Source organism: Neovison vison, chromosome 7, assembly GCF_020171115.1.
Source record: "Neovison vison isolate M4711 chromosome 7, ASM_NN_V1, whole genome shotgun sequence".
NCBI classification, from domain to species: domain Eukaryota; kingdom Metazoa; phylum Chordata; class Mammalia; order Carnivora; family Mustelidae; genus Neogale; species Neogale vison.
In genome coordinates this window covers 115,025,931-115,053,395 of record NC_058097.1, presented here as the reverse complement: position 1 = coordinate 115,053,395, position 27,465 = coordinate 115,025,931, and the positions used below count along the sequence as shown (strand labels likewise).

Genomic DNA, 27,465 nt, shown 5'->3' with positions numbered 1-27,465 from the left:
CGAGAGCAAACCCAAGCAGGCTGTTTGAAAGCCGCCCCAGCCAGAAAGAAAGCATACCTGGGGAGGACAGTCACCCAGAGAAAGAACAGTGAGTGGTGCGGCCTAACTAATCCTTTTTGGGTGCAGGATGACCCACTTTTGTTTTTCTGGTTCACTAAAATATTTCTTTTACAGTTTTATTCTTTGCAAACATTCTAAAGCTACACACATGTAGAAGAAAGTCCTGGGGCATCTGGGTGGCTCAGTGGATTAAGCCTCTGTCTTTGTCTCAGGTCATGATCCCAGAGTCCAGGGATTGAGCCCCGCATCAGGCTCTCTGCTCGGCGGGGAGCCTGCTTCCTGCCGCCTCTCTGCCTACTTGCGACCTCACTCTCTCTGTGTCAAATAAATAAATAAAATCTTAAAAAGAAGAAGAAGAAGAAGAAGAAGAAGAAAGTCCCATAACCTTACCATCACCATAATGTATCCAATGGCTTTGTGTTTCTTGTCTATACACATTGAAAGCACAATGGTCACCAGGAGTCTAGCCCCCCCCACCCCCAACTCACTTTTTTTTTTTCCCAGCCAAGAATTCCCACACAGATCTAAAACTTTCCCATATAGTTCTAAAACTTTGCTACTCAAGGTGAGGTCTGCAAACAGCACAAGCACCATCCAGACCTGCTTTTCAGAGAGCTGCAGATTCTCTGGGGCATTTCTGTTTGCCCCACAGGCTGAGACCGGGTGCACACAAACGCATCAGCTAGGACAGAACTCTTCTCTACACTGGGGCTGCACGGTTCTGCCCTGCACCCCTTCTTTCCGTTAGCACAGAACACCTGTGAGGGCTTGGCCCTCAGTCGGGTGCTGGGATCCATAAGACCCATGAGAAGGGTCTCCGCCTTCCTGCCCTGGGATCTAGCAGAGGTGAAGCAGGAATGGCACCGTGGGGTCTTCCACCAACGCGGGCCAGAGGTGAAGAGGGTTTTACAACTGGATGAATCTTCAGGGGCTGAGGCTATGGCAGGGGAAGTGGCTTTGTCCTGGCACAGAATGGGCTAATAATATTCCAGGTATCAGACGGAGTATGCAGGTATCCTGACCTCCACAGGGTACACCAGTCTCCCTCGCCTGGACTCCCTTTCTGGCAGATAAGTCAGCATGGGGGCCTGCATGGCCCAGCCCAGGTACAGCCCAGGGAGTCCTCCCAACACCTGTGCCCTCCAGAAATCCCAGCCTCCCGGCCCAGGCCATGCCCGGTCCCTCTGTGACTGCACGCCTAGCATGCTTCTGCACATTGAGACAGAAAGGACCTACCATGTCACTAAATACGGCAAAGAAGTCAATTCTCCACAGGTTAATGTGTGGACTGAATAAGTATTACTGCTAAATGGGTGCAGTCAAACCAAAATCCAGAGGGTGTTTTGGAAGTTGATAAAATGGATCTAAAATTACTATCGAAAAATGAAACTGGTAGTGATATTTTTTTTTTAAATGAGGAGGGGGTGCCCGGGTGGTTCAGTCAGTTGAGCATCTGACTCTAGATTTTAGCTCAGGTCATGATCTCAGGGTTGTGAGATGGAACCCTGTGTTAGGCTTGGCGCAGAGTCTGCTTGGGGTTCTCTCTCTCTCTGCTCCTCCCACCCCCGCTCATGAGTACACACTTGCTCTCTCTCTCTAAATAAATAATTTCTAAAAAATGAGAGGAACAAGTAGCCAAGAGGCTACTTGTTAAAAACACATCATGCAACAATACTTAAAACTGTGGAACCAGCACAAGAAAAAACTGGAATTAAGTAGGTGGTCAGAATCCTATTAAATGTGCATAGATGTGGGATGCCTGGGTGGCTCAGTTGGTTCAGCCGTTGCCTTCGGCTCAAGTCATGATCCCAGGGTCGAGGGATCGAGTCCTGCATCGGGCTCCTTGCTCGGCAGGGAGCCTGCTTCTCTCACTGCCTCTGCCTGCCTGCTTTCCTGCTTGTGTGTACTCTCGCTCGCTCTCTGACAAATAAATAAAATCTTTAAAAAAATTTTTAAAATCTGCATAGATGTGTAGAAATTTAATACAATAAGGGAAATATCAGAAGAAAATGGAACAAGGAAAGGATCTCTCAATAAATGGTGTTGGAATTATTAACATTTTTTTAAAAAGGGAAGAAGTGATCGATTTGATATGCCTCACACCAGAATAAATTTCAGATGGATTAAAGTCAAATATCTTTTTTAAAGATAAAAATCACAATAATAACAGAGAATAAGACCAAATATTTTCTAGAGCCGTGCTAATATTCTAGAACCAGCATCAGAACAGCAATCAGAACTCACAAAATTATTGATGTATTCCGCTATAAAAATTAGATAATTTTGTGGGTAAGCTATAATATAAACAAAAGAGGCAAACTGGGAAGATGTGGTTTAGGAAAAATGGTTAATATCTTTATTTGGAAAAATCAGTTTGTGAATGTATTTCACACAACTTGATAAGGACATTAAGCTCGCATAAGATAAGTGGGCAAAGGACACATGTTTTCCAGACAATGAACCATATTTTTAAAAAATCCCACCTTGTAAGCCAGAAAAAGTCACCTAGCAATTTGAAAATGAAAATACTGCTTGCTGGTAAGGTGAAGCGAAATCAGAAGGACGGTATAAACTGGTGTGGTTTTGGCCCTTTGGAAGCAATTTGCCATCATCTACTAAAAGCCATAAAAATGCACCTGTTTTTTACCTAATACTCAAACTGAACATCTCCTGTCCCAAGAAATAATGCAAAATAATGGGCAAGAATTTCACTGCATTATTTATAATTACAATATGTTGAAAAACTGGACACCACATAAATGTTCAACAAAGCTAGGAATATGCACTGTGATATATTCACTGGACAGAATAGTCTGGTCAATTATTTTAAATAATCCCAAAGACTATGCAGCTATAGGAAAAAACATTTGAATGTTTCAAGTAAAGATTAACTACAAGTAGTCATACTAATATGGAAAGGACATCAAGATAATTGTTGTGATGAATTAATGGTATTATTTGTATTTTTCCCCCTACTACTTTTATTTGCTGTTTTATCGCTTTTATAATATAAATATTAAGTGAAAAGTAATCCACATTCTGCTTGAGTTGATGAAAATAGGCATAGAGAGATTGTCACGTGGGGAAGAGGCCAGTGGATCTGCAAGTTAAGACAGTGTGCAGTTAGAACTTAATCACTCCATTTTCTTTTCCTTTCTGGAAAACAGTCTTCCTCTGTGCAAGGCTTCTGTGGCTTATGGTCTTCCATGTGTGTAGCTCTGCTGTGTGCAGTCATGGAGACATGGTATTTTAGAATGGACAGGGCCTCTGAGATCATCGTATTCCAAACTCCCAGCTAATTCAAGCACAAGTACAGTCTCCATTGCAAGTGACCGTAATGGAGACTTCTGATCCATTGAACAGTCATCCCATGAATGGGGAACTCACTACTTCACAAAGTAGCCTGCTCAGGGCTCTGCCTTCTAAATCATGCCTGAAGCTGTTATACCTGACCATGCCTCTAACCTTACAAAAAGTGGGGCATCCTGGTCAGTCATTTCCTTCCAACTGGAATTCCAAGCCACAAATCACAAACTACGGGACTCAAGTGAAACCACATCGTTCTTCCTAACATGATATCAAGCTCAAAATAAGACGTTAGGGGCGCCTCGGTGGCTCAGTTGGTTAAGCATCTGACTTCGGCTCAGGTCATCAACTTGGGGTCCTGGGATCGAGCCCTGAGTTGGGTTTCCTGCTCAGCAGGGTATCTGCTTGTCCCTCCTCAACTAGTGCTTTTTCTCTCAAATCTTCACAAAAAAATAAGACATTATCCCCATTCATGAAAAATATATTCTAGAAATTCTGTAGAAACCCATAGCCATTCTACTGAATAGAAAAAAAATCATGGGCAAAGGTGAATTTCCAAAGAAGGGTGTGAGATAGTTGCCCACCCTTCCCTCTAAGGACTAAAGACTTTAGATCTGTAAAGATTCTCACTTAGAAAATTCCTTCATTTCTTCTGGAATACAAGAGTAGAATACAGACCTTTTCAGTGCTCATCTTTTTTTCAATACATTAGAGCTTCTGGTTGTCTCTAACCCAAGTAGAAGTTGAAGCTGATTAACTGTGGGAGGAGGGCTGACAGCTCCACATGGGCAGTGGGGACTCTGAAAGCTTTCAGGACACACCGTTCCTTCTCTTCACCAAGAATCATCCCATCTCCGGTGTGTTCCCTGTCTTACATTGGAAAGGTTTACGAGCTGGCTATTTAGTGGTGGGGTAGGAAACCACATTATAAAAGGATAATGGTGCTTCAACCTCTCCCCAGATTTTTTAAAAAGATTTTGTTTGACAGAGAGAGAGATCACAAGTAGGCAGAGACACAGGGAGAGAGAGAGAGAGAGAGAGAGAGAGGGAAGCAGGCTCCCTGCTGAGCAGAGAGACTGATGCGGGGATTGATTCCAGGACCCTGGGATCATGACCTGAGTTTAAGGCAGAGGCTTAACCCACGGAGCCACCCAGGCGCCCCCTCACCCAAATTTTTAAATGACAGTGAATGGAGTGTTATGGATATTAATATGGATAATTTAAAAATGATAGATTGCAAAGTGTGATTTGGCAGGTAGGACACAATGTTTGTTCCTCACCCCTACCTCAAATTCTCATGTTGAAGCCCTACCGCCAGTGTGACCATATTTAGAGTCAGGTCAGGAGGGAGGAGCTCTGGTGTTGAGATTATGGGATTAGAGACACCGGAGAGTACACTGGCCAGCTCTCTCTCCCTGCCATGTGAGGACTGCCACGTGAGGACATCGTGTGAAGGCAGACAAGCATCCTTGCCAGAAAGTGAATGCTGCTGGAGCTTGATCTTGGGCATTCTAGCCTCCAGAACTGTAAGCAAAGAAATTTCTGTGAAGCCACCCAATCTGTGGTATTTTGTTATGGTGCCCAAGCTGACTGAGACATAAAGCAATAGGGAAAATTAGGGGAAGAGGGCAGTGTCTCAAGACCATGACTCTGACAGCCTGCCTCTGAGGGGCACCAGGCAGCACAGCCGGGGTGGGAGAGACGGACATGGAAGGCTAAAGCCTGGCTGACCCATCCCTCCTTTGACAGCAGGGAGCACAGGACAGCTAAGAGCCCAGGAGAATGTAGAACCCAGAACTGAAAACATTAGGGGGCCACGGGGTCAGCAGACAGAAATAAGAAGGGCAAGGTCTAACTCTTCTCTCAGCCATGGATTAAAAAAAGTATACAAAATTCTGGGGCGAGTCGTTTTTGGATTCTTCCAAGAATAGAAAGTTGGTATACCTTGAAGCATAGCCTGAGCTATTTCAAGCAAGACCAAGATATTTCATAGTTCCATGGGTTACAATGTTATGAGTACCTTTAAAACACACGGTTCCCTGCCATCATGCGGGGGCGGTGTTGGCGTGAGGGAGGATTTAAGAGGACCCAACTCTTCCGTTAGTCCTGTGGTAAAACTAACACAGGCCCACCTGCTGGACCCCACATGCCTTTGGGATCAACATGCATGGACTCTCTATACCACAGCAGGAAAGAGCAAAGAAGGCTCTCGAGCTCAGAGAGCAAAGAAGTGCAGGCCCACAGAGGGGTCCTTGATCTGAACTCCCATTTCACCTTCCAGTGCAACAGCTCTGTCGTTTCTGCTCAGGTCCTCTTTCCAGGGGAGTCCCTCCTTGAATCAAAGGAAAGGAGACCGAGCCTCTCAGAGGACCCAGAGCAGACGCAAGGCTGGACCCAACCAGCTTTCTCTCCCCAGAGCTGGGAACGTCCTGCTCATCTCCCCTTCCGCCGGCAACCCTCCAAGACTTTCCACTGCAGATCACACTTGCAGAGACCGCCAGCGGCTTTCATTGGGACCAGGCCTTGCTGAGGGGGATCAACACTTTTTCATGACCAAAAGCAATAGCGTCTCTTGAGAAGGGCTGTCAGACACCCTACCAGACTATGACCAACGCGTTTGCCTTTCCCATTATTCATAGTTGCCTTCCATCCAGCACCTAACATCATAGGAGCTGTGCCCCAGGTGAGGTGTTTGCTCACAACTCCCACTGGGAGTCACAGCCCTGCTCTACGTAATTGTGAATTTCAATATGCTAACACTATCATGCTGGCCAAGATCAACTTAATGGATTTGGTTTAGTATTTGGTGCCAAGTAATACACAGCTGATTAACCCAGTGCACAGATGCACTGAAATCATCTGGTTATTCCTTGCCTCTCCATGGACTCCTTCCTCAGGCAGGCATCAACTGAGAGATGACCTTGGCCAGGCTGTGCGCGGAGATGTGAAAATTGCTTGCAGTTCCCAGCAAGGAGCTGCACCCCGAAGAAAGGCCTTCGGATTGTTGACTCACCACACTGGACAGCTAGTGTTAAGACAGCTGTGATGTGCACAGAACACAGGACAGCTCTGCAGCCTCCTAGGTGGCGAGACAAAGGAATGTGAGGAGAGGGGCAAAGGGGAAGGCCGAAGAATGCCCATTATTTGCAGACCCGGTGGGAACAGTTGCCAAATGGAAAGAAATCACTGGAGAAGTTTGTGAGGATAACCGGTAGAGCGTCTATGGGAGATGTGGACCGGAGAGGGCAATGGCAGTTTCCTTTAAAACTCCCCAGTGCGGAGCTGCGTTATGTGCACGGCCCCACTGCCTCTTCAGATAGAACAGGGCATCTTGAGATACTTCCTATGCTCAGTCATATTGTGCCGTATAACTGAGGTTCAAACCTTGGATGGGAAACATCAGGGAAGAATGTCAGGGAATGAAGAAATGGCAAAGAATTATTTACTCGATAAATATTTACGGAGCACCTCTTGAGACTGTGATCTTTCTTATCTACTGCTTTCCCTATGCCCTCAGCTCCCCAGGGCTGCACTTCTGGGCCCTATCTTTGGAGGCTCTGGCTTCTTCTGCACGGGCGATGGAGTCTATGTTTTTTTCAAGTTCTCCAGGTAATTGTGGTGGTGAGCTGGACCTGGAAGGTTGCCTCACGGGGCTCATGTTAGATAAGTGTAGAGCGATGCTGAGTATGTGGCCAAAGGCATCATTCAGTACAGATTTCTCTCTCATAAAAGGACACAGGGTGTCTTCTCTGGGAAGCCAGCCGGGCTGGTGTTCGGGGCCCCTCCTCTGAGCTGCACCAGTGACCGGCACACCCCTCCCTCCGTCGGCACAGTCCGTTACCCTGCTGCCTTTTTCTGAGGCTGCTGTTACTCTGAGGTCTGAGAACGGCTGTAACATCTTTTTCCTCTTCCGTTCGCTGGTGTCTGGTCTGCCGGGGAGTGAGGCAGCTGGATGGTTTTCATGTGTTTCTGAGCCCTCCTCACAGGGATAAAACCTGGGCAGGGAGCTCTGCACGTGGAATACCAGAACAGATATGCCAGAAACACCCTCCCCAGCCCTGGATGACGGGGGCACTCCCCGCAGCTGCGGGTGGGGCTCTGCGGGCCTGACAGAGCCTGGGCCGGGGCTCTCTAGCTGAAGGCAGCGGACCTGCTCCAGCTTTCAGGGAGAGTATCGATTTCCCCGGTTTCCTCAAGCCCACTGTTTCACTTGTTATTAGCAAATGTGAGAAATGAAAAGCATCGCAATGGGACTTACAGGAAAACGTCTGGGATTCTCAGATAGACCCTGAATGAAATGTTACTTTTTTAATAAGGCAAATGGGTTTTCCCCCCCTTCACTGCCTGTTTTGAAAAAATGCCTATAACAAAGCCACATTTTCAGAGACTATTACATGGCTGGTGATGGATTAAATCTGCTCTGTTTTGAAGACATTAAGAAGCCAAGCAGAGGAAATATTTCCACATTCTGTAGGTCAGCTGAAACATTAAAAAAGCAAAATTTCTTTTTTTAAATTGTTTGACTTTTTGAAGCTTTCATCCTGCACTTCCACCTAATAGGTGTGCGCGTGCATGCATGTGTGCGGCGCGCCCACCTTCCTGAGCACGCCTGCCTGGGGGAAGGGACACCAGTGAGTGGGCTGGGGCCAGTGGCTTCTCCGCATGCTAGCTCACACTCCGGACCCAGTAAGGCTCTACTGCCATCTCGTGGCACCCCAACGTGTTCCCAGGAGGCAGTGTGCTCAGGTCTAGAAATGAGGTCCCACGACATCCCAGGAGCCCACACAAAGATGTTTACCTGTAAATGAGATTAGAATAAGAAATAATCTCACTTTTTTATTCAAAAAGATCATGTGCTTCACACCAATCTGGTTCCTGAAAGACCTCAGGTCTTAAGACTAAGGTACCATGACATTTATTTTGCCATATTTAACAGTTTCACTTTGAAAAAGCCCCAACAGAAAAAATTACCTTCGAAACCCACTGGGACATTCTCACATAAACTATATATTTCACAAGCAACAAAGTTCTGTCTTCAATATTCAATCTTTTCAATTTCATCCATGTCTTCAGGATCGAGTTGCTTAATGCTGCTGTCTAGAAGGAGAGAGAATGGCATCAGTCTGAGCCCAGGGCCTGAATGAAATGTCAATGAAATCTCACTCAACTCTGAATTTCTGAAGACAGTGACACTTTTGCAGATATGTGTTCCTGTGACCCCTTGCACAGAAAGCCTTGAGAGAGGAACGTTCTCAAGATCAGTTAAGGAAGAGATGGTATCAAAATAACCAATCAATACTGACTAAAATAGCATCAGATGCACCAAACAATAGAACATGCGTGTCTAGACAGCTGGGTAGGAAAAAGGCCAGAGCACAAGTGAGGGGAGCCTGGGAAGGGGCCTGCTTGTGCTAGGAGGGATGAAGAGAACCTGTGTGTGGGAGAGGGGGCGTGGGGTGCACGGTCGCAACAGGGAGAGGGGCTGAGGCTCCTCCACTGAAGTCGCTTCCCAAGACTAGGTCATATGGCGCTTACCATAGCAAGAGCGGACGGGCTGTAAGTTTTCTTTCTTCACCCTCCCTGCTTCTCCTACCATAGGGTGCTTTATCAGCTTCCCTGAGAGGGCCCTGGACATGCTACAGTCTGATTCTAGACTGCATACACGTGCCTCTGTGCATTCCCCCAGGACAGTGTCCACTGCTTCCCACAAAAGTATGATTTTTCCCAAAAGGTGAAGATATATTTGGGGTCATTTGGGTATTCCTCTTTCCCTGCTCCCCAGCCATATCCATGGGCTTTGGGGCATAATTTGAGAGGTGGACACCTCAGTTTAGGTCACCCTTCAAGTTTCCATCAGTTTCCGTCAGAGGGCAAGCCGCCAGTCCAGGAGCCCAGCAGGTACCAGCTGGTTATCGGGGAGCCTGCCTTGTTTGGATGGGGGCTGGAGGAAGGACAGCAGACCGCAGAATTCAGGACCATCTTAGTTGTTAGGGCGAGGCCAAAGGAAGGGAATAATGTAAGTAAGAGAGGAAGCTGGGGACAGAATATAATCCTAAAGGACTTTATTACTTTGTTTCAGATGGTGCTTTATGGGCCGTGAAAAACTGCCCCAGGTCCTACAAGGGGCAGTAACATATACCTGAACTCACACTCATTCCACTGGACTTTTGGATTATTCTTCAGCTACTATATATGGAAGATTTCACCAACTGTCTCACTGTGGGGACTCTGGCACTGTGAGTTAGAAGTCTCCCACTCCTTGGCTCCTGCCCCTAAGCCTCTGGGCATAAGGTGCGTGACACACGTCATCACCGTCAACATCAGCAGGATCCACGGGTCCCACGGCAACAGGTGCTACTTACTAAAGTGGTCCTGGATTTTCATGAGCAAGGGCAGCTTATCCACTTCAATCATGTTGAAGGCAAGGCCCTTTTTCCCAAAGCGTCCTGTCCGCCCTATGCGGTGAAGGTAAGTCTCATAATCTGGCTCCTCAGCTTGGTTTACAGGGAGATCAAAGTTCACGACAATTGTGACCTGCTTCACATCGATCCCTAGAAGAGAAGAGACACTGTAGGGTCCTGCAACTGTTTCCTTAGGACAAAGCTAGTCACAAACCACATCTGCCAAGGGAATGAATTCTCATGTAACAGTCACAATTTACAAATAAAATCTGGTCTTCCCTCATGGAAGTGGATACTGGTCAGGCAGTGTGCTTGCACAGTAGGTCCAGGATGCTTGATTTAAGAGTGTCAGTAGAAGCTAGTTCCACAGAAGGTTGTGTGTGTGTTGTGGACAGGGGCTCTCACCACCCACAGAGCCACAGCCTCCTCTCCGTTCCTGCTGTGTAAGTCCCCAGCAGCCCCCCATTAGTGTCCCCTACCCTTCCTGGAACCCCAGTCTGCACCATGCCATGGCCATCCTCCCATCCAGGTCTTTTTTATCCCTTAGCTCACCGTTACAACAACTTCCAGCTGGGTTCCCCCTCTTCTCTCCTCTAATCTCTCTGACCACAGTCACCATAACAACGTCCAGAACACTTGTGTTCAGGACCCAACTGCCCCAACTGCACAGGACGAAGTACAAACGATTCTAGATTCCCAGCACCCGAAGTCTCACCTCTTCCTCTCTTGACTCAGATCCAATGTCACAGCCATGCGGTCTTGCCATTTTCCAAGCAAACTGTCAATGCTTACCCAATTGGATTCTCTACTCTTCCTTCAAAACCTTTCACATCTAATGTTCCCTAGGAAGACTTCTGTGATCCCCCAGTGCCTCCGTCCTCCGGCACAGTAAGCTGTCTGGGTCATCATCCTTGTCCTCCTTGGAGCTCCTGGTGCCCTCTTTCCTCCTAGGTCTAGAGTCATGCCATCCAGTATGGCTATCCAACTTCAAATTAATTTAAACAAATTCATTTCCTTGGTCACACTAGCCATATATGGCCAGTGGCTACCAACTGAACAGCACAGAACAGATTATTTCCATCAGTGTGGAAAGTTCTATTGAGCCTCACTGGTCTAGACAGTCAAGCATCTGGACACTGAGCTCCCAAGGGGCTGGGACCTCATCCTTTTTTCAGGCTACTCTTCCACAGTTCTGAGCTCCATAGCTTGGCAGTTCCCCATTTCTATCTGGTGAACTAAGAATGAATTAGGAAACACTGTCTGAGTATGGGGTCTAGGCAAGAGTACAAGAAGGATGAAGTCTGTAGGAAGGACTGTCTCTTGAAAAAAACAAAGAATTTTTTTCCCTCAGTAGTCAATAGTTTTGAAGTTAAAAACACCTCCAAGACGGTCAACATCGTTAGGCAATGTGAGTTAAACACACAATGAGATGCCACATACATCTACTAGAATGATTAAAAAGAGTGACAACACCAACTGCTGGCAAGGAAGCGGAGGAACTGGAACTCTCCAACACAGCTAGTGAGGATAGAGAGGTAGTCGCTCTGGAAGACAGTTTCTGAGGAAGCTAAATATGCATTTACTGTATGACCCAGACATCCTACTCCTAGATACTTATCCAAGAGAAATGAAAACAGGTCTCTGAAAAACCTATACATGAATACTTACAGCTTTATACAAAATAGCCCCAAACTGTTAATAATCTAAATGTCCCTCAACTGGTGAATGGATGAATTGTGGTACACCCATTCAATGGCTACTACTCGGCAACAAAAAGGACTGGACTACTGATGTAAGTCACGACACTGATGAATTCAAAAGCATTACGTTGAGTGGAATAAGTCAGACACAAGGGCTGTCTACTATGTGATTTAATTTATATAGCATTCTGAAAGAAACAAAAATAAAGAGACAGAAATCTGATCAGTAGTTGCCAGGGGTCAGATGATAAAAGGAAGACGTTGGCTACAAAGGAGCATAAGCAAGTTCTGGAGGATGAGGGGAGTGTTCTGTACTTTGATTATGGTGATGGTCACATGATTCTGTATGTTTGTCAAAACTCACTGTAAAGTTAAAATCAGTGAGATCTATCATATGTAAATCACATTTCAATAAATCTGATGTTGAACATGAACACACACACACACACACGCACACACGCACACACCTCGAGCACAGACATTGGTTGTTATAAGAACTTTCTCTTTCCCATCCCGAAACCTCTGAATGATGGAGGCTCGCTGATCCACGGTCAGCTCTCCGCTTAACAGAGACACTTGGTGGCCGTCCTGCATCATCTCCACAGTCAACCACTTGGCATTTCGACGAGTCTATGTGAAAACACAAAACCCAGCATAGCACCCCACGTCCAAGCAGACTGGCTATGTTTGCCAGGCTCACATAGGCATGGCGGGGAAGCCAGAAAGGGCTGCTTGGGAGCTGTGCTTTACCTCTCCCTTAAGCCCTAAGAGGAACCTTCAAATGGGGCACCTCCCATGCTGCTCAGAGTCATATCCTCTCAACCTGTGGGAGCTTTGGCTTCTCAGCCATGAAGCAGAGATAAAATGCTCACTTACTTCATGCGGTAGGATGATGACAAAATGGAATAACAGTAGAGACAACCTTAGGCACTGTAAGAGTGCTTCCTATCTCCCAGTGTCTTGCTCAGATCTTTACATGTGTTACGGTCACTGTTTTCACCACAATACGATGAAACGCATACCTCATTTCATTTAAAAAAAAGCAAGGGCTTAAAAAACATGAAGTCACTTGCCCAAGGCTTTCATTGCTAGTCCATGGTAGAAGCAAGCTTGTTTTTATTCTACAAGCATGTTCAGTGCTGTCCCTGTGCCAGGCGGGTGCCAATTCTAGTGGGACTAGGAAAGTAAGATAGAGGAGGTCCTGCACTCATGGAGCTTACAGTGTTCACGTGGTAGAGAGAAAATAAAACCAAGATGTCAATGTGAAACATGTCGGAGAGCAGAAAATAAAAATAGGAAAATATTAATAGTGAGTGACTGAGTGGCTACTTTACTCATAGTAAGTCAGGAACTAGAAAAGAATATTCTTAATCTGACGGAGGGGACCTGTAAAAACCCCACAATGAACATCAACCTACAGGGGCAAGTGTCAGAAGCAATCTAAAATAGGGAGGCCTCTATTTAACATTATCTTGAAGTCTCTATTCCATTACTTAATCTTTCTAAGTTCCTCCCATAACATATGGATTCATTTCTGTCCCAAGTGGTTCTGAAGATTAAATATGCTCCTGTACCCAAAGTGCTGACAGGGGTGCCTGGGTCTCTGGCCCCTATTAGCGTCACTGTCCCCTCCACTCCTGTGGGCGAGTCTGAGCACAGCGAGGACAGATCTCAGCACCGTTACCTGGCAGAAGATGATGGCCTGCCCGATGGTGATGCCACCGTAGATGTTGCACAGGGCTTGGTACTTGTCTTTCCTACTCTCACACAACACGTAATACTGTCGGATGTTGTTCAGGGTCAGTTCCTCTTTTCGTAACTTGATAACATTAGGGTCTGGAATGATTCGTTCTGCAAACTGCCACACAGAGTCCTCAAAGGTCGCTGAAAAGAGGAGCATCTGGCACTCAGAAGGTAAAGCTCTGTAAGAGAAGGGAAGACATCTTCAGCCGCAGCCATCCCTGTAGCTCTCCTAGGGGGTGGGAGCTTCAAACATGTCCTGCCCACTGCCACCAGGGGTCAGCGGCCTTTCACAAGTTCCACCCCTGGCCACATGTTCTGCCTCTCTATGCCACCAAGAACAAGCTGAGTGTGGAGCTCAAGAGCAAAGTTTAGATATGTATTTTGGAGGGTCTGGGGTCTTTCATGCCCATTTTCTTCCTAGGTGAGGCAGAGTCAGGAGCCCCGAGTGTCTGTCTAGGTATTCTTCATGGTGTTCGTCTCACACAAAGTGAAACGGGAGCAAGGAAACAGGCCCGTCATTCAATGGCAGGTGTTAGAGTTCTTGGGAGAAAAAGAACAGCCACATTCACTTTCTTTGGGATTGGAAGGACCTGGATAGAAACAAAAGGGGAACACAGGGGAAACACTACTGCACACAAACTGTGAGCTGAACCTGCAGCAAACACAGGGCTGATTCACACCGAGTTTAAAAATGGGCAAATGAATCTATGAAGCTAGCAGTCAGAACAGAGGTTAACCCTGGGGAGGAGTGGCAGGGATGAGGGCAGGTAGAGGCTGGGGATATAGGAAATGATCCATAGGGGAACTCTGGAGTGCTGGTAAACTTTTAGTTCTTGGTCTGGGCTATTATCTCATGAACCCAACCTCTTTGAATTTTCACTCAGCTGTATACTTGTGATTCATGTATTTCTCTGAACATATTTATATATAAATATATAAATTTATATCAATAAATTTTAACTTACTCTGATTTCACCAGAGAGAAATCACCACTTTTGAGAAGACAGAGCATCTAGAAGATAGGGTGTTAGTGTTAAAGGAGAGTGGGGAGATCATGAATTCCAGTGACTCCCAGGTACTACGTCAAGCCTGTGGTGTGGGTTGTCTGGGAAGCTTTTCCAAGTAACAATCTGACAGACTTCTGGGCAACTACAGTAGACTGTCTACAGCTGTACCTTCCCTGCTTCCCACGTACCACGAGTATGATTATAAAGACACAGAAAGACATGAACCCACAACATGAACAGAAGGAGAGAAATCGGTGGATGTGATAACTCAATGTATTTCTGGAAGACAGGAAAGCGTGGTAAACAAGAAAGCAGATGACACCCTCACATGAGCAGTACAGATGGAAATGGCGATGCAGACAGTGGCTGAGATGCAAAGGTAGGGGCTCCCTCAGAACCTCTGAGAGTTCTTGGAGCTACGAGCACCAGGTGCCAGAGAAAGCGGGGGTGGTGTGCTAGAAGATACGAGGAACATTCTGCATTAGCCTGCTGTGTTTTGGGGGAGAGAGAGGGTGGGGAAGGGAAGGGGAGACATCTTGGCCATCTACTGTATCATGGTTCTCCATCTGGAAAAAGCTGGCACCACGACTGGCATCCCAAGGCTTGAGACATTTCATGCCAAAAAGACGATATACACAGATTACACCAGGAAAGGAAACATGGGCTATTCTACAGAACACTCTGGATTTCAAAGACTTGGGATGAGACAAATCATGTAAACTATTTCATTAATGATTTTTATATTGATTAAATTGATAACTTATCAAATGCTATTTTTTATATATTTAAATAAAATAGAATATTAATTTCACCTTTTAAAAAATGTGGCTATTGCAAAATTTAAAATTACACAAGTAGCTTGCATTATATTTCTATGGGACAATACTATGATTTAATCTTGTTTAAGCAAAAGAAGAAAATCAACAATGGAGGAATGAACAAGCAACATAAATCCCTAAATTTTTTTTAAAGATTTTATTTATTTATTTGACAGACAAAGATCACAAGTAGGCAGAGAGGCAGGCAGAGAGAGAAAGGAAGGGAAGCAGGCTCCCTGCTGAGCAGAGAGCCCAATGTGGGGCTCGATCCCAGGACCCTGGGATCATGACCTGAGCTGAAGGCAGAGGCTTTAACCCACTGAGCCACCCAGATGCCCCCATAAATCCCTAATTATTACTTAATATTCTCTTGAAGTGAAAGCAATTTTTGACTATTGGGTCTTTCCTGGAATTCTGAGTCTTTCATTCTCAGTTATATGTAAATGGTAAGGGATGGCAAGAAGAGAGTCTCACTTGATCTTTGGCCAAAATTAATATTTTTAAAAAGATTTTATTTATTTGACAGAGAAAGAAAGAGCAAACACAAGCAGGAGGAGTGGCAGGCAGAGGGAGAGGGAGAAGCAGGATTCCACTGAGCAAGGAGCCTGATGGCGGGCTCGATCCCAGGACCCTGGGATCATAACCTGAGCCGAAAGCAGATGCTTAACTGACTGAGCCACCAGGGCGCCCCTGGCCAAAACTATTTTAAATAAGAAGTCTGGCTGAAAATGTGTATAAGGAGTAGCTGGATCCTACTTTATTTCAGGCAGTTGGGCATGTACAAGTAGGAGTCTAGAGGTTTATTCTGTGCAGAAATCCCAGACTTGGGGATGCCAGCCTCCCAGAAGGTGAGAGTAAAGCAGAGAGCTGAAAATAGGGAGTGAAAATATGCATATGAATATGTAGCCCATTCCCTGGCCCTTTTCCCAGGAGGCCAGCAACCAAATATATGTCTCCTAGGGAGGAGATGAGAGACATTCCATAGTTCTAATAACCTGCAAGTAACGAGCATCCTAGGGAGAGATGCCCAAGTCACAAGCCCCAACCATGCACCCAGAGCTGCCAGCAAGCTTCTTGGTTCTCAACCAAAGGTAATGAGAAGCTAGCCAAGAATGACCAGAATCATACGAGGGGGGAAGGTCCACCACAAGAGAGACAGAACAAAGAGACAAAAAGGAGAAACTTAAGATAATTCAGAGGCAAAGCTGAAAACAGGAAAAAAATTGTAAATACTCGATTTAATATTCTCAGAGAGACAACAGCAGCATATTGCACCTGTAACAAGAAAAGGAAGTTACAGAAAAGGAACAGAGAAAGCCAGGGCAATCCAGACAAGACAGGAAAAGAAGGTCAAACAACTGTGTTATTTTAATGACAGACAGAAGGACACATTCAACTGGGTGAAAAAGGTAAATACCAGAAAAAGAGCCACTGCCCCGCATGAAGGAAGAACAGAAGACAAGGCTTGGTGGGAAGGAGACATGAAAAGTATATATGGACACCGAACCTCCTAAGTTCAGGATGAGACAGGCAACACTTCTAAATTCAAAGTTGTTCTGTCTTTGGAAAGCACATAGTGCTCAGCTGGAAGCAGGGGATGCTGAACCCGTCTGGCCACCCTGCACAGAGGGACATGCATTAGTGCGTTCCTCCCTTGGTATCTCTAGGAAACAGTGAAGCTACATTGCGTGCTTCTGTACTTGCAAGTGAAACGTCCTGCAGGTGAACAAATGGAGACATTCTGACTACGGATGCCTTACCACGTTCAGTGGGGAGTTAATTCTGGAAGATCTTACCAGTGGTCATACTTTGTACATTATACCAGCTACTATGTCAAATCGCAGCAACAAAAAATATCTTCCCCCATTTCTTAGGATTTGAAAAGTGGGAGTTCGAAATATCTTCTTGACTTCTATGAAGTTTTAATGAGACACAGAAAATCTAAAACAGAAGATTGCTGATATCACATCCAAATACAAGCTAGCTTCTGCTCGACTGTCTGCATGTGCAGCAGACAGTGCAAATGTAAACTCTGGCAGCTTCCACTCAGTCTATAAACTTCTCAGAGAAAACGAAAAGATCTTGCCACCTAAATATCCCGCAGGCTTTGTGCACAGCACTTCTAAAAGGTGAATCATTTGCTTAATTGTAATACTGAGCTTTTGTTATCAAAGTTTTTGCTTACTCTAGGCTTCCTCAGAACTTGCAGAGGTACTTTTTTTTTTTTTTTTTTTTTTAGAACTTGCAGAGGTACTTAGTAAGATTTTTACCTGTATGGAAATGAAAGGAGAGAGTCACCTGGAGAGTCACCTGGACATCTGCCTGTATGATACTATCACTGTTGAGGCCATGGTAAGGAATTAAAAAGTTGCCCAGTCATAAAGTCATATTTTCAAAGTGTGAGACAAAAAGAAAGTCCTTCTCTAATCTGAAAATACACTGAAGGTGGGAATGGAGGAGATGATCATAGTAAATGATTATAGTAAAATGCTGTTTCTCCAAAACTGTGTGATGACCTGTGAAGTTGCTTTCAGGAGACTGTTTGCCCCTGAGTTGTCTAGTGTTACCTACAAATACTTGTAGCAAAAAAATTACTCATTTTTTAGGAAATAAGGCTGCTGCAGGACTAAAAAATGTCACCAGAAAAGGGCAGCCCAGTTGAACAAGACTTTCTTGTTCCTTTGCTATAAACTGTAACTTACTCAGAATCCATCTTTAATTTCACAAGCCTAAATCGCCTCTGTGCTTCACCACCATTTTCCTTGAGAACCGCAGTGGTAGCTGATGTACTTCAGAGCGTTTGAAAACGATGGACATTTTAGATGTGGAGAACCTAAATGGTGGATTTACAGACACAAGGGATCTGAATGACAAACAGCTGATCAACCAAACAAGCCTGCAGAGCGGATGTGTACATTTCTAGAAAGCTAGACACGAATGCTTGAGTGTTTGAAAACCTGGTGTTGATAGTAAGTAAACTCTTAACTAGTCCATGCTTGAACACTTTTGTGAAGAGCACAGCACACTGGACGAACAGCAGGAGTCAGCAAAATGAATTTTATGGTCCAATGTAAAATTTCCCACCATATACAAAAAAGGCGGCTTCAGGTAGTTCAGAGAATTATTACTGGAAGAGGAAAGGAAAAGAGTAGAAACAGCTTACTGTGCTGGTTGGGTCTTTAAACACAGGTAAGAGCTATTTAATTAGTCCTATTGTAATGACATTATCCTCATAAAACGTCTTTTATTTGAGTATCTTAAAAATATATAATGGCACAGAGCACAAAATTTAAGCAGCCAATAATGAATTTAAAGAGATTAAAATAAACTGCTGTCAGAGATGACATTATAAAATACTGTTTATGTTTCTCATATTATTCATTTAGCTAATTGTACTAATAATTATGACTAATTGCCACTGTTAACCAGTTCTGTTATTTTGCTTAAATAGTAGCATTTATTTATTTATTTCCTAAAGATTTTATTTATTTGACAGAAAGAGACACAGCAAGAGAGGGGAACACAAGCAGGAGGAGTGGGAGAGGGAGAAGCAGGCTTCCCACCGAGCAGGGAGCCCAGTGTGGGGATCAATCCCTGGACCCTGGGATATTGACCTGAGCCGAAGGCAGACACTTAACGACTTAGCCACCCAGGTGCCCCAAATAGTAGCAATTAGTAACAGAAAATATAGGGTGATATATAATTTAAAAGAAACATATACTTCCCATATTTTTATATTAATAACACACGTGTATGACTATTTTTTCTATATTATATTATTACATAGATATATTTTTTTGTCTGCAATGACTGTGTCCTGCTCTTTAAAAAGTTCTTCACTGTAGGGAAAGAAATAACTTAAGCAATTTTCCCAGATCTGGGAGACACAAATTTTGCAAATGAAGAGGATGAGTGCACTATGTGTCTAGAACAATGGGTGAGGAAAAAGGACCCAAACCAATGCACATCACTGAGAAATATTAGAATACAGTGGAGAGAGAAGATTCTGAAAGCTTCTAGAGACAAAAAAAAGATTACCTACAAAAGTTTGGGGATCAGGATGACATTAAACTTGTCAGCAACAACACGGGAATTGACAGTATTAATTATGGTATCTTAAAAAAATTTTGTTTTCAACACTGACTCAGAATTTACTGGAAGAATTAACTTAGATTCCACATGCAAGCAAACTGTCCATCAAAAGATCAGATTTACAGCTACAATGAAGACACTTTCAGACATGTGGGAGATGAAAAGTGAAATTCCTAACAGTCTTTTCAGGAAGTGACTAGAGAATATACTCCCGAACACTGAGTAAACTGACAGTAACTAAGAAAAAGCACCCAGAAAACGGGAGATTCCAAGACCTATAGTGACAGCTGTACAACCAGACCAGACTGAAACTGGACAGAGCTTGGGAGAGTTTCAGGAAGAAAGACATTGATGGAGTAGTTTGTTTGTTTGTTTAAAGATTTTTTTTAAAAATTTATTTGACACAGAGAGAGGTCACAAGTAGGCAGAGAGGCAGGCAGAGAGGGGGAAGCAGGCTCCTGGCAGGGAGCCAGATATGGGGCTCGAACCCAGGACCCTAGGACCATGACCTGAGCCGAAAGCAGAGGATTAGCCCACTGAGCCACCCAGGTGCCCCATTGATGGAGTTTTTAAATGTATTTGCCTATTTGGAAATACCACTGAAATTAAAACACATATGACGAAATAGGCAGAGAAAAATTAAATATCCCTAGCCAGTAATACTAACCAAACTAAGGAAAACAGACAATTATTAATTCTAGAGGAAATAGCTGTATAAGGAGAAAACATAATTATAGTAATACACTGCATGACAGTGAACAATATTTATAATGCCCTAACGATAACAACACTATTAAGGCAGTCAACTCTTACAAGGTAAGCACAGAGAGGTGGCAGAGGGGACAGGAAGCGGGGGGAGGGTGGTGGTACCAAAGAGCTGGATTCTCACTTCCTATACTAGCAGTCATCGGACACTGACACACTAAGAAACAGCCATTTGAGCATACTATTTAAACATATGAAGGTTAATACCAAAATAGAGATTCTCTAGAAGCAGCACTGTTTTTCATTACAGGTCTTTCAAAACTGCTTGTTTCTTGTTTTTTTTTTTGTTTTTGTTTTTTTTCTTGAAAGATTTACTTATTTATTTTGGGCAGGGCAGGAGTGGGAGGGGCAGAGAGAGAGAATCCCAAGCAGACTCTGCACTTAGTGTAGAAGCCAACTCAAGGCTCCATCTCAAGATGCTGAAATCATGGTCTGAGCTAAGACCAAGATCCGGATGCTTTATCCACTGTGCCACCCAGGTGCCCCCAGGTACTACTTGAATTTAATAACTGACACAGATCCTTAGAGCCCACTCCCAGAAATTCTGAACCAGTAAGGCTCAGGTTAGGCCCAGTAATGTGTAATTTTAAGGCTCCTTGTTGATCCTGAGAGAGAGGCGTAGGAAAACAACAGGATTTACTTGACAAATGAAAGGCAAAATCAGGACTAGACCATGTGGCTCCTGATTCGAAGTTACTGTGTTCTCTACTCTCCACAGCAGCCTGTGCAGGCTTTAATAAATTCTCTTTAGACTTTTGCTCTTAACAGCAAAATTAGTGGCACAATTTGGTGGGTTCCATGTATAGGCCTGCAGTGAAAACAAAACCAATCAGGCAAGATGACAAACTAAAGTGGGGAAATGACAGCAGTCTAAGAGCCTGCTGAGCTGGTGAAAATACTCCCAAGTTTGTTTTAAAAGCAAAGGAAGTAGGGAATCAAGCCATGAAGACAATTGGGAGCAGCAATTAATCAAACTCCCCCCTCCAGACCGAAGATCCAGGAAGAAAAAAGGTGAATGTGAAACTTACCTCTGAATCCGAATGCTCTGATCTGAGAAACCTTGTGTGTCGATCATCACGTCCGCTTCATCCAGGACAAACACACGAATCTTAGTCAAGTCAATTAATTTTCGCTTGAAACACCAATCTAGAACAGTCCCAGGAGTGCCAATTATAATCTGTTTGGTGACGTCCGTGCCTCTGGGAACTGGGAAGAAAAAGGTTGAAAGACTCCTTCAGATGCAAAGAACCCTCACAGTCCACAACTTGGGACCACACAACAGGACTGTGAAGTGAAAGTATATTTCGTGATGATTTTCTAAGTGCAAACCCTGAGGGTCATTGAGGATTTGTATTTGCAGAGCCTTAGGATAAGTCCCCCATTTCTAGGTTTAGAGTAATGACAGTCCAGCCATTGGATTCTGCCCCATGGTCAGTGAAAAAACCACCCTTGGGCGATCCCATCACCTTACAGAAACAGCAGCACAGCTGTGAGAAACCTACCAACTGTTCCCAAATGGAAAATAAGCATTATACTATCAATGGATTACACGAAATAAATTATGGAATACTATGAAGCTAGTCAAAACAATGAGGTGGGATTATATTCATGAATGTAGAAAGATGTCCAAAGCATGTACTTTTTTAGACACTATGAAAAAAACGCTCCCATCTTCATAAACACTCTACAAAAACAAATACCTACATGCACATCCCCATGTGTATGAACTGAAAAAAGAAAGCAAACCACGGAGGTCTTGTGAATAAAACTATTATCCTTGGAAACAGGTTTTTGAATGACAAGGAAGAATAACTTCCACATTTATCTTCTGACCTTCTTTGTTTTAAAGGTTTTTTTTTTCCTGGTATGCACATGTAATACTTTAATGAAAATGTTAAACATACAAGCTGTTCTGCAAAAAAAACAACTGAGCCTCAAAAAAACGAAAGCCATCATCTTGCAGGATGTGGAAATGACGCAGCTAACATGTACGGGGTCCTTATTACGTGCCAAGTGTGTACACAGTGCTGCCTCTACATCGGTTCATTTAATTCCAGTCACAGCTCCTTGGGACAGGTGCTACGATGGCTCCCATTTTAGAGACGAGAAACCCAAGAAGGTACAGAATATGGTTGCTGGTGGTGGAGTCCGGAATTACAAAATCTGCCAGGCCTGGCTTACTGGTACATACTGCGATTCCCTCGAATGGCGTACATCACTTGAACATCCACACAGAATTTTCCCATCCGTTCGACCACGCGACCAGTCTGCAAAGCCAGTTCATAAGTAGGAGCTAGGCAGAGGCACTGCGAGAGAAAGGAGGGGGAAATCGCAAGGCTCACACAAGCCATCATGCAAATCTGAGGTACAGTTAAAATTCATACAGGGAGACGCAAGTTTTGTGCAAAACTGGGAGATTTTGAATGAATAAAGTATTTTCAGTTGAACACAATTTAGCAGTGATAGATCTGAAGTGAATGTTGAGTATGGAAGGAGAGAAGGGGCTGAAGGATAGAGAAATACCTTTATATATTCCTCTCTAGAGTTATGCAGAACCACAGATCTGGCTTTATTGTGTGTGTGTGAGGGGTGTAGGGAGGCTGGGAATCAAGAAGAAAGGAAATGCAAGGCAAACCACTCCTTGAGTGTCACCCTGTCACTTCTTCCCTGCTATTAAAAGTCTGCCTGTTTCCAGAACACTCCCTGATTGATCCAATCCACTATACACACCTCTGGCAGAATATTCCCTAAAACTCTTCCCTTTGTTATCTCCAGCCCCTGTATCTGGTGGTTGCTGAGGAATGAAGATGTTGATGGAAGAAACTGGGGATATTTAATGCATTTATGGGCTTCAATTAAGTGTCTGTGATACAGAGGACAGGAAAACATAGCTAAAGTGCTAATAATAGTTTCCACACATTTCTCAACATGGGTTTAAGCACAGCTTTTCCCGAAAAATTTTTATTCATAATACCAAACCCTGAATATGTATTTCAGTGAACCTGTCCAAAAAGCCAGGCACCAGTCTTCCACATCCCCAGCTTATCTTGTTAACAAACTGTAAGCTTCCTGAAGGAATCCTTTGCATGGGGTGCGCTCAGTACTCAGGTAGTCAGCTTGTCAAATGAGCTGATGAGAGCAGCTTGGAGATACACAGGAAAAGCACCAGACACTTGCCCAAAGTGGAAGCTAGGCTAAGAGAAGGGCAAGCACACTTCCAGCCCCTGCTCTGCCACTGTTGGCTACCTGTGACCTCATGCGAGACACTTTCCTGCCCAAGTCTCAGTCTCCCCTCTGCTACAGGAGGCAGCGGACCGGGTGCTGCTTTGGTCCTACAGCTCGAAGGCCACCACTTGTGAATTGCTCGCTTCAGGCCAAGTGCAGTGTGAAGAGGATATATTATTTCATCTACATGACAATTCTATGAGGCATTCATTCACTCAGCAAGCCAGACACTGTGCTCAGAGTCAAGAATGATCCACGCCTTTAGAGATGTTATCCTTCCAGACAGGGAAACAGACTTCGGAAGATCTACTAACTCACCTAAGACACTCTAGTAGTAAGCAGAGAGACTAGGACTGGAACAGGTCAAACTATAAAGCCTGTGCTCCCACCACCGTTCCATCCTGCTGCCCAATGCTCCGTGATTTTGAGAAGAAATGCCTATTCTACATGCTATCATAGCATGGCAATATTATCTCCCACTACTAAAATATCACTAGCACCGCAAGCATTTCCCTCTCTCCATCAACCTTTCCTTACCTGTGGGAACAATTCCAAGGTATTGACTCTGCTTAGCATTGCCAAGACAAAAGCAGCTGTTTTTCCTGTTCCAGACTGGCTCTGGGCTATGAGGTTCTGGGGTCTGTAGAAAAGAAGAGACACCTGGGCATAAACTGCATACAGGAGACTAAAAACCAAGTTGGAACAGCACTGCCCTGGAAACTCACGGGTGGGCCAGCATCATAGGGAGAGCCATCTCTTGGATTTTGGATGGTCTGTTAAATCCCATTGCATAGATCCCTTTTAATAGCTCTTCCTTCCTGTAAGAAAAAATAAAAAGCACACACTTAAAGCCTACAATTGGTCAGCAGCCTCAGAAATACAGACTCAAAAGCTGTATTTCTAAATTAAGCCACTCTACAACAGGGCTTCAGTATTTAGAAATATACAATTTACACCCTGACTCCCAAACATACACAATTGTGCCTGTATAGTTGGACCACTCAAATAATAAGCTATGCTATAAGCCTAGGCTGAGGACAGTATTAATAGCCTAACATTGAACTTTTGGTTGAACCAAGCAAAAAAGGAAAAACTCATCTGATACAAGTATATAAATTTGTCAGAAGAGTCTTATTTTCTACACAAGCAGAAAACAGATTTACTCTTTCTTTCTTTTTTTTTTTTAAGATTTTATTTTTAAGTAATCTCTACACCCAAGATGGGGCTTGAACTCATGACCCCCAGATCAAGAGTCCCATGCTCTTCTAACTGAGCCAGCCAGAGGCCCATACTGTTTAATTCTTTTTAATGAATGACAATCTTTGATTCTTTAATAGCAGTTTTCAAAGAAGACTGAAGGTGATTCTTAACATCAATTCTTTATAGGAGCAGAGGACACAATATTACCTCATCCTTCTAAGCCAACATTTTTTTTTTTTTTTTGAGAGAGCGAGCGAGAAGACACACGAGTGGGGTGGGGTAGAGGGCAGGGGCAAAGGCAGAGAGAGACCATCTTAAGCAGGATCCAGGCCCAACGGAGACCCCAATGGATGGCTCATTGATCTCATGATGCTGAGATCATGACCTGAGCTGAAATCAAGTGTTGGATGCTTAACTGACTGAGCAACTCACACACCCGAGCCAGCATTTTTAAATGCATCTTTCCTGTGATCTCATGATAGTTGACAGAAAGAAGAGAAAATGACATAGGTTGGAAAACCTCCACTTCCAATGACATGTACGTTTTGCATTTGGTTATTTGGCAGATTACTGGCTGCCAACTGTTAATCACAAGTAGGCTTCTTCTTTCATTTAGAAATTGTAGGGGCATTGGGGTTTTGGCTTTTTCCCCTCTACGTAAGTCCCTATTAGTAATTCTTCCTGTTAAAATGCAGTTCCTTAATGCTAGTTGATAGATCCCTTGAAAATGCAAACCCATTTGGGAAAGTTTTACTACCATCTGAAACAAAATATAATTAGGAAGGTAACAGCTTCTAACTCATCTAAAGGGGCTGAGGGAAGGTATTTGGGCCATCAGTGTCCCCGTATCTGTATTACAGTATGGAGAATAGCAATATGGCTGTGTTGAGCTTAGCTATCCCCATTAGCATAAGGTTAGAATATTTTACCATCAAGATGTTCTCAATTTGCTGCACACTCAGGTATCCTACTGCTCCTTTCTGAATTATAGTACACATCTCATTTTAGTATTAAATATTAGAACATTAAGGGGATTCTGAGAGTTTTTATTTTTAGCAGATTACTTTGTTCGGTACCATTCTTTCTGGCATTTTCCCACAATAAATGAGTAAAAGTACTCACAGCCGCAGCTCTTCAAACGTTTTCACTGAGTAGAGTGGAGAGCTGGGATCCTTCTGTAAGACTTCAACTCGGTGACTGGATTCTACTAAGGACTGTCGGATTAACTTGTTTAAGAGTGAATTAGCTGCCAAATCCACTGAAAAGCAAAAATTAAAAAGGATGATATTGCAGGAGAAAATCCAGCCTCCAAAATGAATCTAATCAATTGATCCTTCCCATTCAGAGAATGTCTATCAAGCAACTGCTCCTACTCTCATCTTTCTTCTAAAAGGAGATTCTAGAAAGAATGACGTTAACACTGAGAATTCCTTTTTAGACGAGAATCCAGTTTCTTATGCTCTGCTGCTATACCAACCTCCGACCTTAAGCAAGCCTACTTCTATCACCACCAGAACTAATTTTTCCTTGCCAGCTGAAAACTCTTAGTCCATTCCTACATATTCCATTTCAACTTCCCCTAAAGAAATATGGCTAATCCTAATTTAGTATTTCTCCTGATAGTCACTACTTACGAAGAAAACAAAAGACCGCCCTTTTCCAATTGAGATTATATTATTTGCTCATTGTGAAAATCATGAGTACTAGTTTACATGCGAATAAATTTATCTCCTACCTACATCTTCATCATCTTCTTCCGTATTATTAATAGAACCATCTAAAAGAATGGAAGAGAAACAATAAATACCAACAGAAATGTAAAGTGTATGATCTCTCACCACCTCCACAGTATGCACTGACAGCAAGGGTCATCCAGTGAAGGAGTGGGTTAAAAAACTGGGAAGGTAGCAGAGCACCTTGACAGTTAATAGGAGCCAGAGGCATTTCAGTTGCCAGAGACCTGAGGAAAGCAATGTTTCGTTTTATTTTTTTAAATTAATTGAGGCCAGTCTGCTTTATCTAACAGCACTCACCTACGTTTGGGACTGTAGAACTCTTAATACCCCGAAGGTTCTTCCGGGGATGGATGAGGTTTGAAAACTATTGAAAGACACAAATTTCAACCAACATTAGGAAGCAAGTCACCAAGCAGCCCAGGGCTCCCCCTTAGCAGGGAGGGACCCACCCGAATACTGTTTCCTTTGCCGTGTCAGGTATTAATTCTGACACTGGATTCTTTTCAGGAATAGGTCACCTCTATGAATTACGTTAAAAATCGAAGGAGACTTTTCTGCTGCCCCTGTACCTTAAGTTCCTCTTTACAATCCTCTAACCTAAGTGTGGCAGTCCTTGGGGGTCACAGCACGAGGAAGGGATGGTGGGAAGCAAAGCGCGGTGGTCGGTAAGATGGAAGATAGCCGAAGCTCAATGGTCAAATTGGGAGAGCAGAAAACTCCAAGATCTAGTTGGGACTGTCAGCTCCTTTCTCTCCCGAGACTTCTAGGGGTCTTCATTTCGCCCTTTCAAACCAAAGGTCTTGCGTACCTCTCGGGGTCTCCTGCCCCTGGCCCTCCCCCACATCCTTGCCACATCCCCCCCCCAACACCATTTGACACCCCACTCCACACGCTAGCGGGGCTCTCTCCTCCCGCCCTTCCCGGCAGATGTCCCTCTCGGAGTGCGGTTCTGACCCCCGCCCACTTGCCCTCCCCGGTTCAGCGGCAGTTACATGACTGTTCAGCCGCTCGCTCTCCGCCGCCCCGGCGTCGCCTCCCCAAAGTAACGACGCCATAGCCGCGATCGCAGCTCCCGCCCCCAGCACGTGCGCCCTCCCCCGGCACGAGGCAGTGCCCGGCTCAATCCTGCGGCCAATGAGCTTCCTCCGGAGGCGGGCTGACGCGCCCTCGACCACCCGCGACGCGCCGCGCAGGCGCGCGAGCTCTAGGGAGGTGGGCGGAGCCAGGAGAAGAGGTGGGGGCTGCGGGAGAAGAATTCAGAGGCAGGTTTGCCATCTGGCAGCGGCGCGTGGGCGTCGGGGGTTCAGGAACTCGCCACGCAGCGCCAGTGTCGTGAACACTCGCCTGCTCCTGACCTTTGCTAAGCCAGCAACAGCTTGGGACTGTAAGCCGCACTGATTCGGGAGTCCTAC

The 27,465-nt window shown here is 44.5% G+C and overlaps 1 protein-coding gene across 1 annotated transcript; it reads right to left on the bottom strand.

Moving 5' to 3' along the window:
• Nucleotides 1-8,182: 8,182 nt before the first annotated feature.
• On the bottom strand, nt 8,183-27,142 carry DDX25 (DEAD-box helicase 25). The gene is made up of 12 exons (XM_044260693.1): nt 27,046-27,142; nt 26,351-26,417; nt 26,053-26,094; nt 25,440-25,575; nt 23,843-23,935; nt 23,655-23,757; nt 22,084-22,198; nt 20,921-21,098; nt 13,152-13,389; nt 11,935-12,097; nt 9,729-9,917; nt 8,183-8,463 (listed from the first exon to the last, which is right to left on the bottom strand). Exons 1-12 carry the CDS (start codon nt 27,106-27,108, stop codon nt 8,402-8,404), a joined length of 1,449 nt encoding a protein of 482 aa, XP_044116628.1. The 5' UTR covers nt 27,109-27,142; the 3' UTR covers nt 8,183-8,401.
• Nucleotides 27,143-27,465: the final 323 nt, after the last annotated feature.

Bases quoted from the DNA above. Each gene is read 5' to 3' on its own strand.
- DDX25 (XM_044260693.1), bottom strand. From the start codon at position 27,108: ATGGCGTCGTTACTTTGGGGAGGCGACGCCGGGGCGGCGGAGAGCGAG. The intron at 12,098-13,151 runs GTAACGGTGCTG...GTTTTCACATAG, and splicing joins AGGCCATCATCTTCTGCCAG to ACTCGTCGAAATGCCAAGTG. The intron at 8,464-9,728 runs GTAAGTAGCACC...CTCTCCTTCTAG, and splicing joins GAAAATCCAGGACCACTTTA to ACAGCAGCATTAAGCAACTC.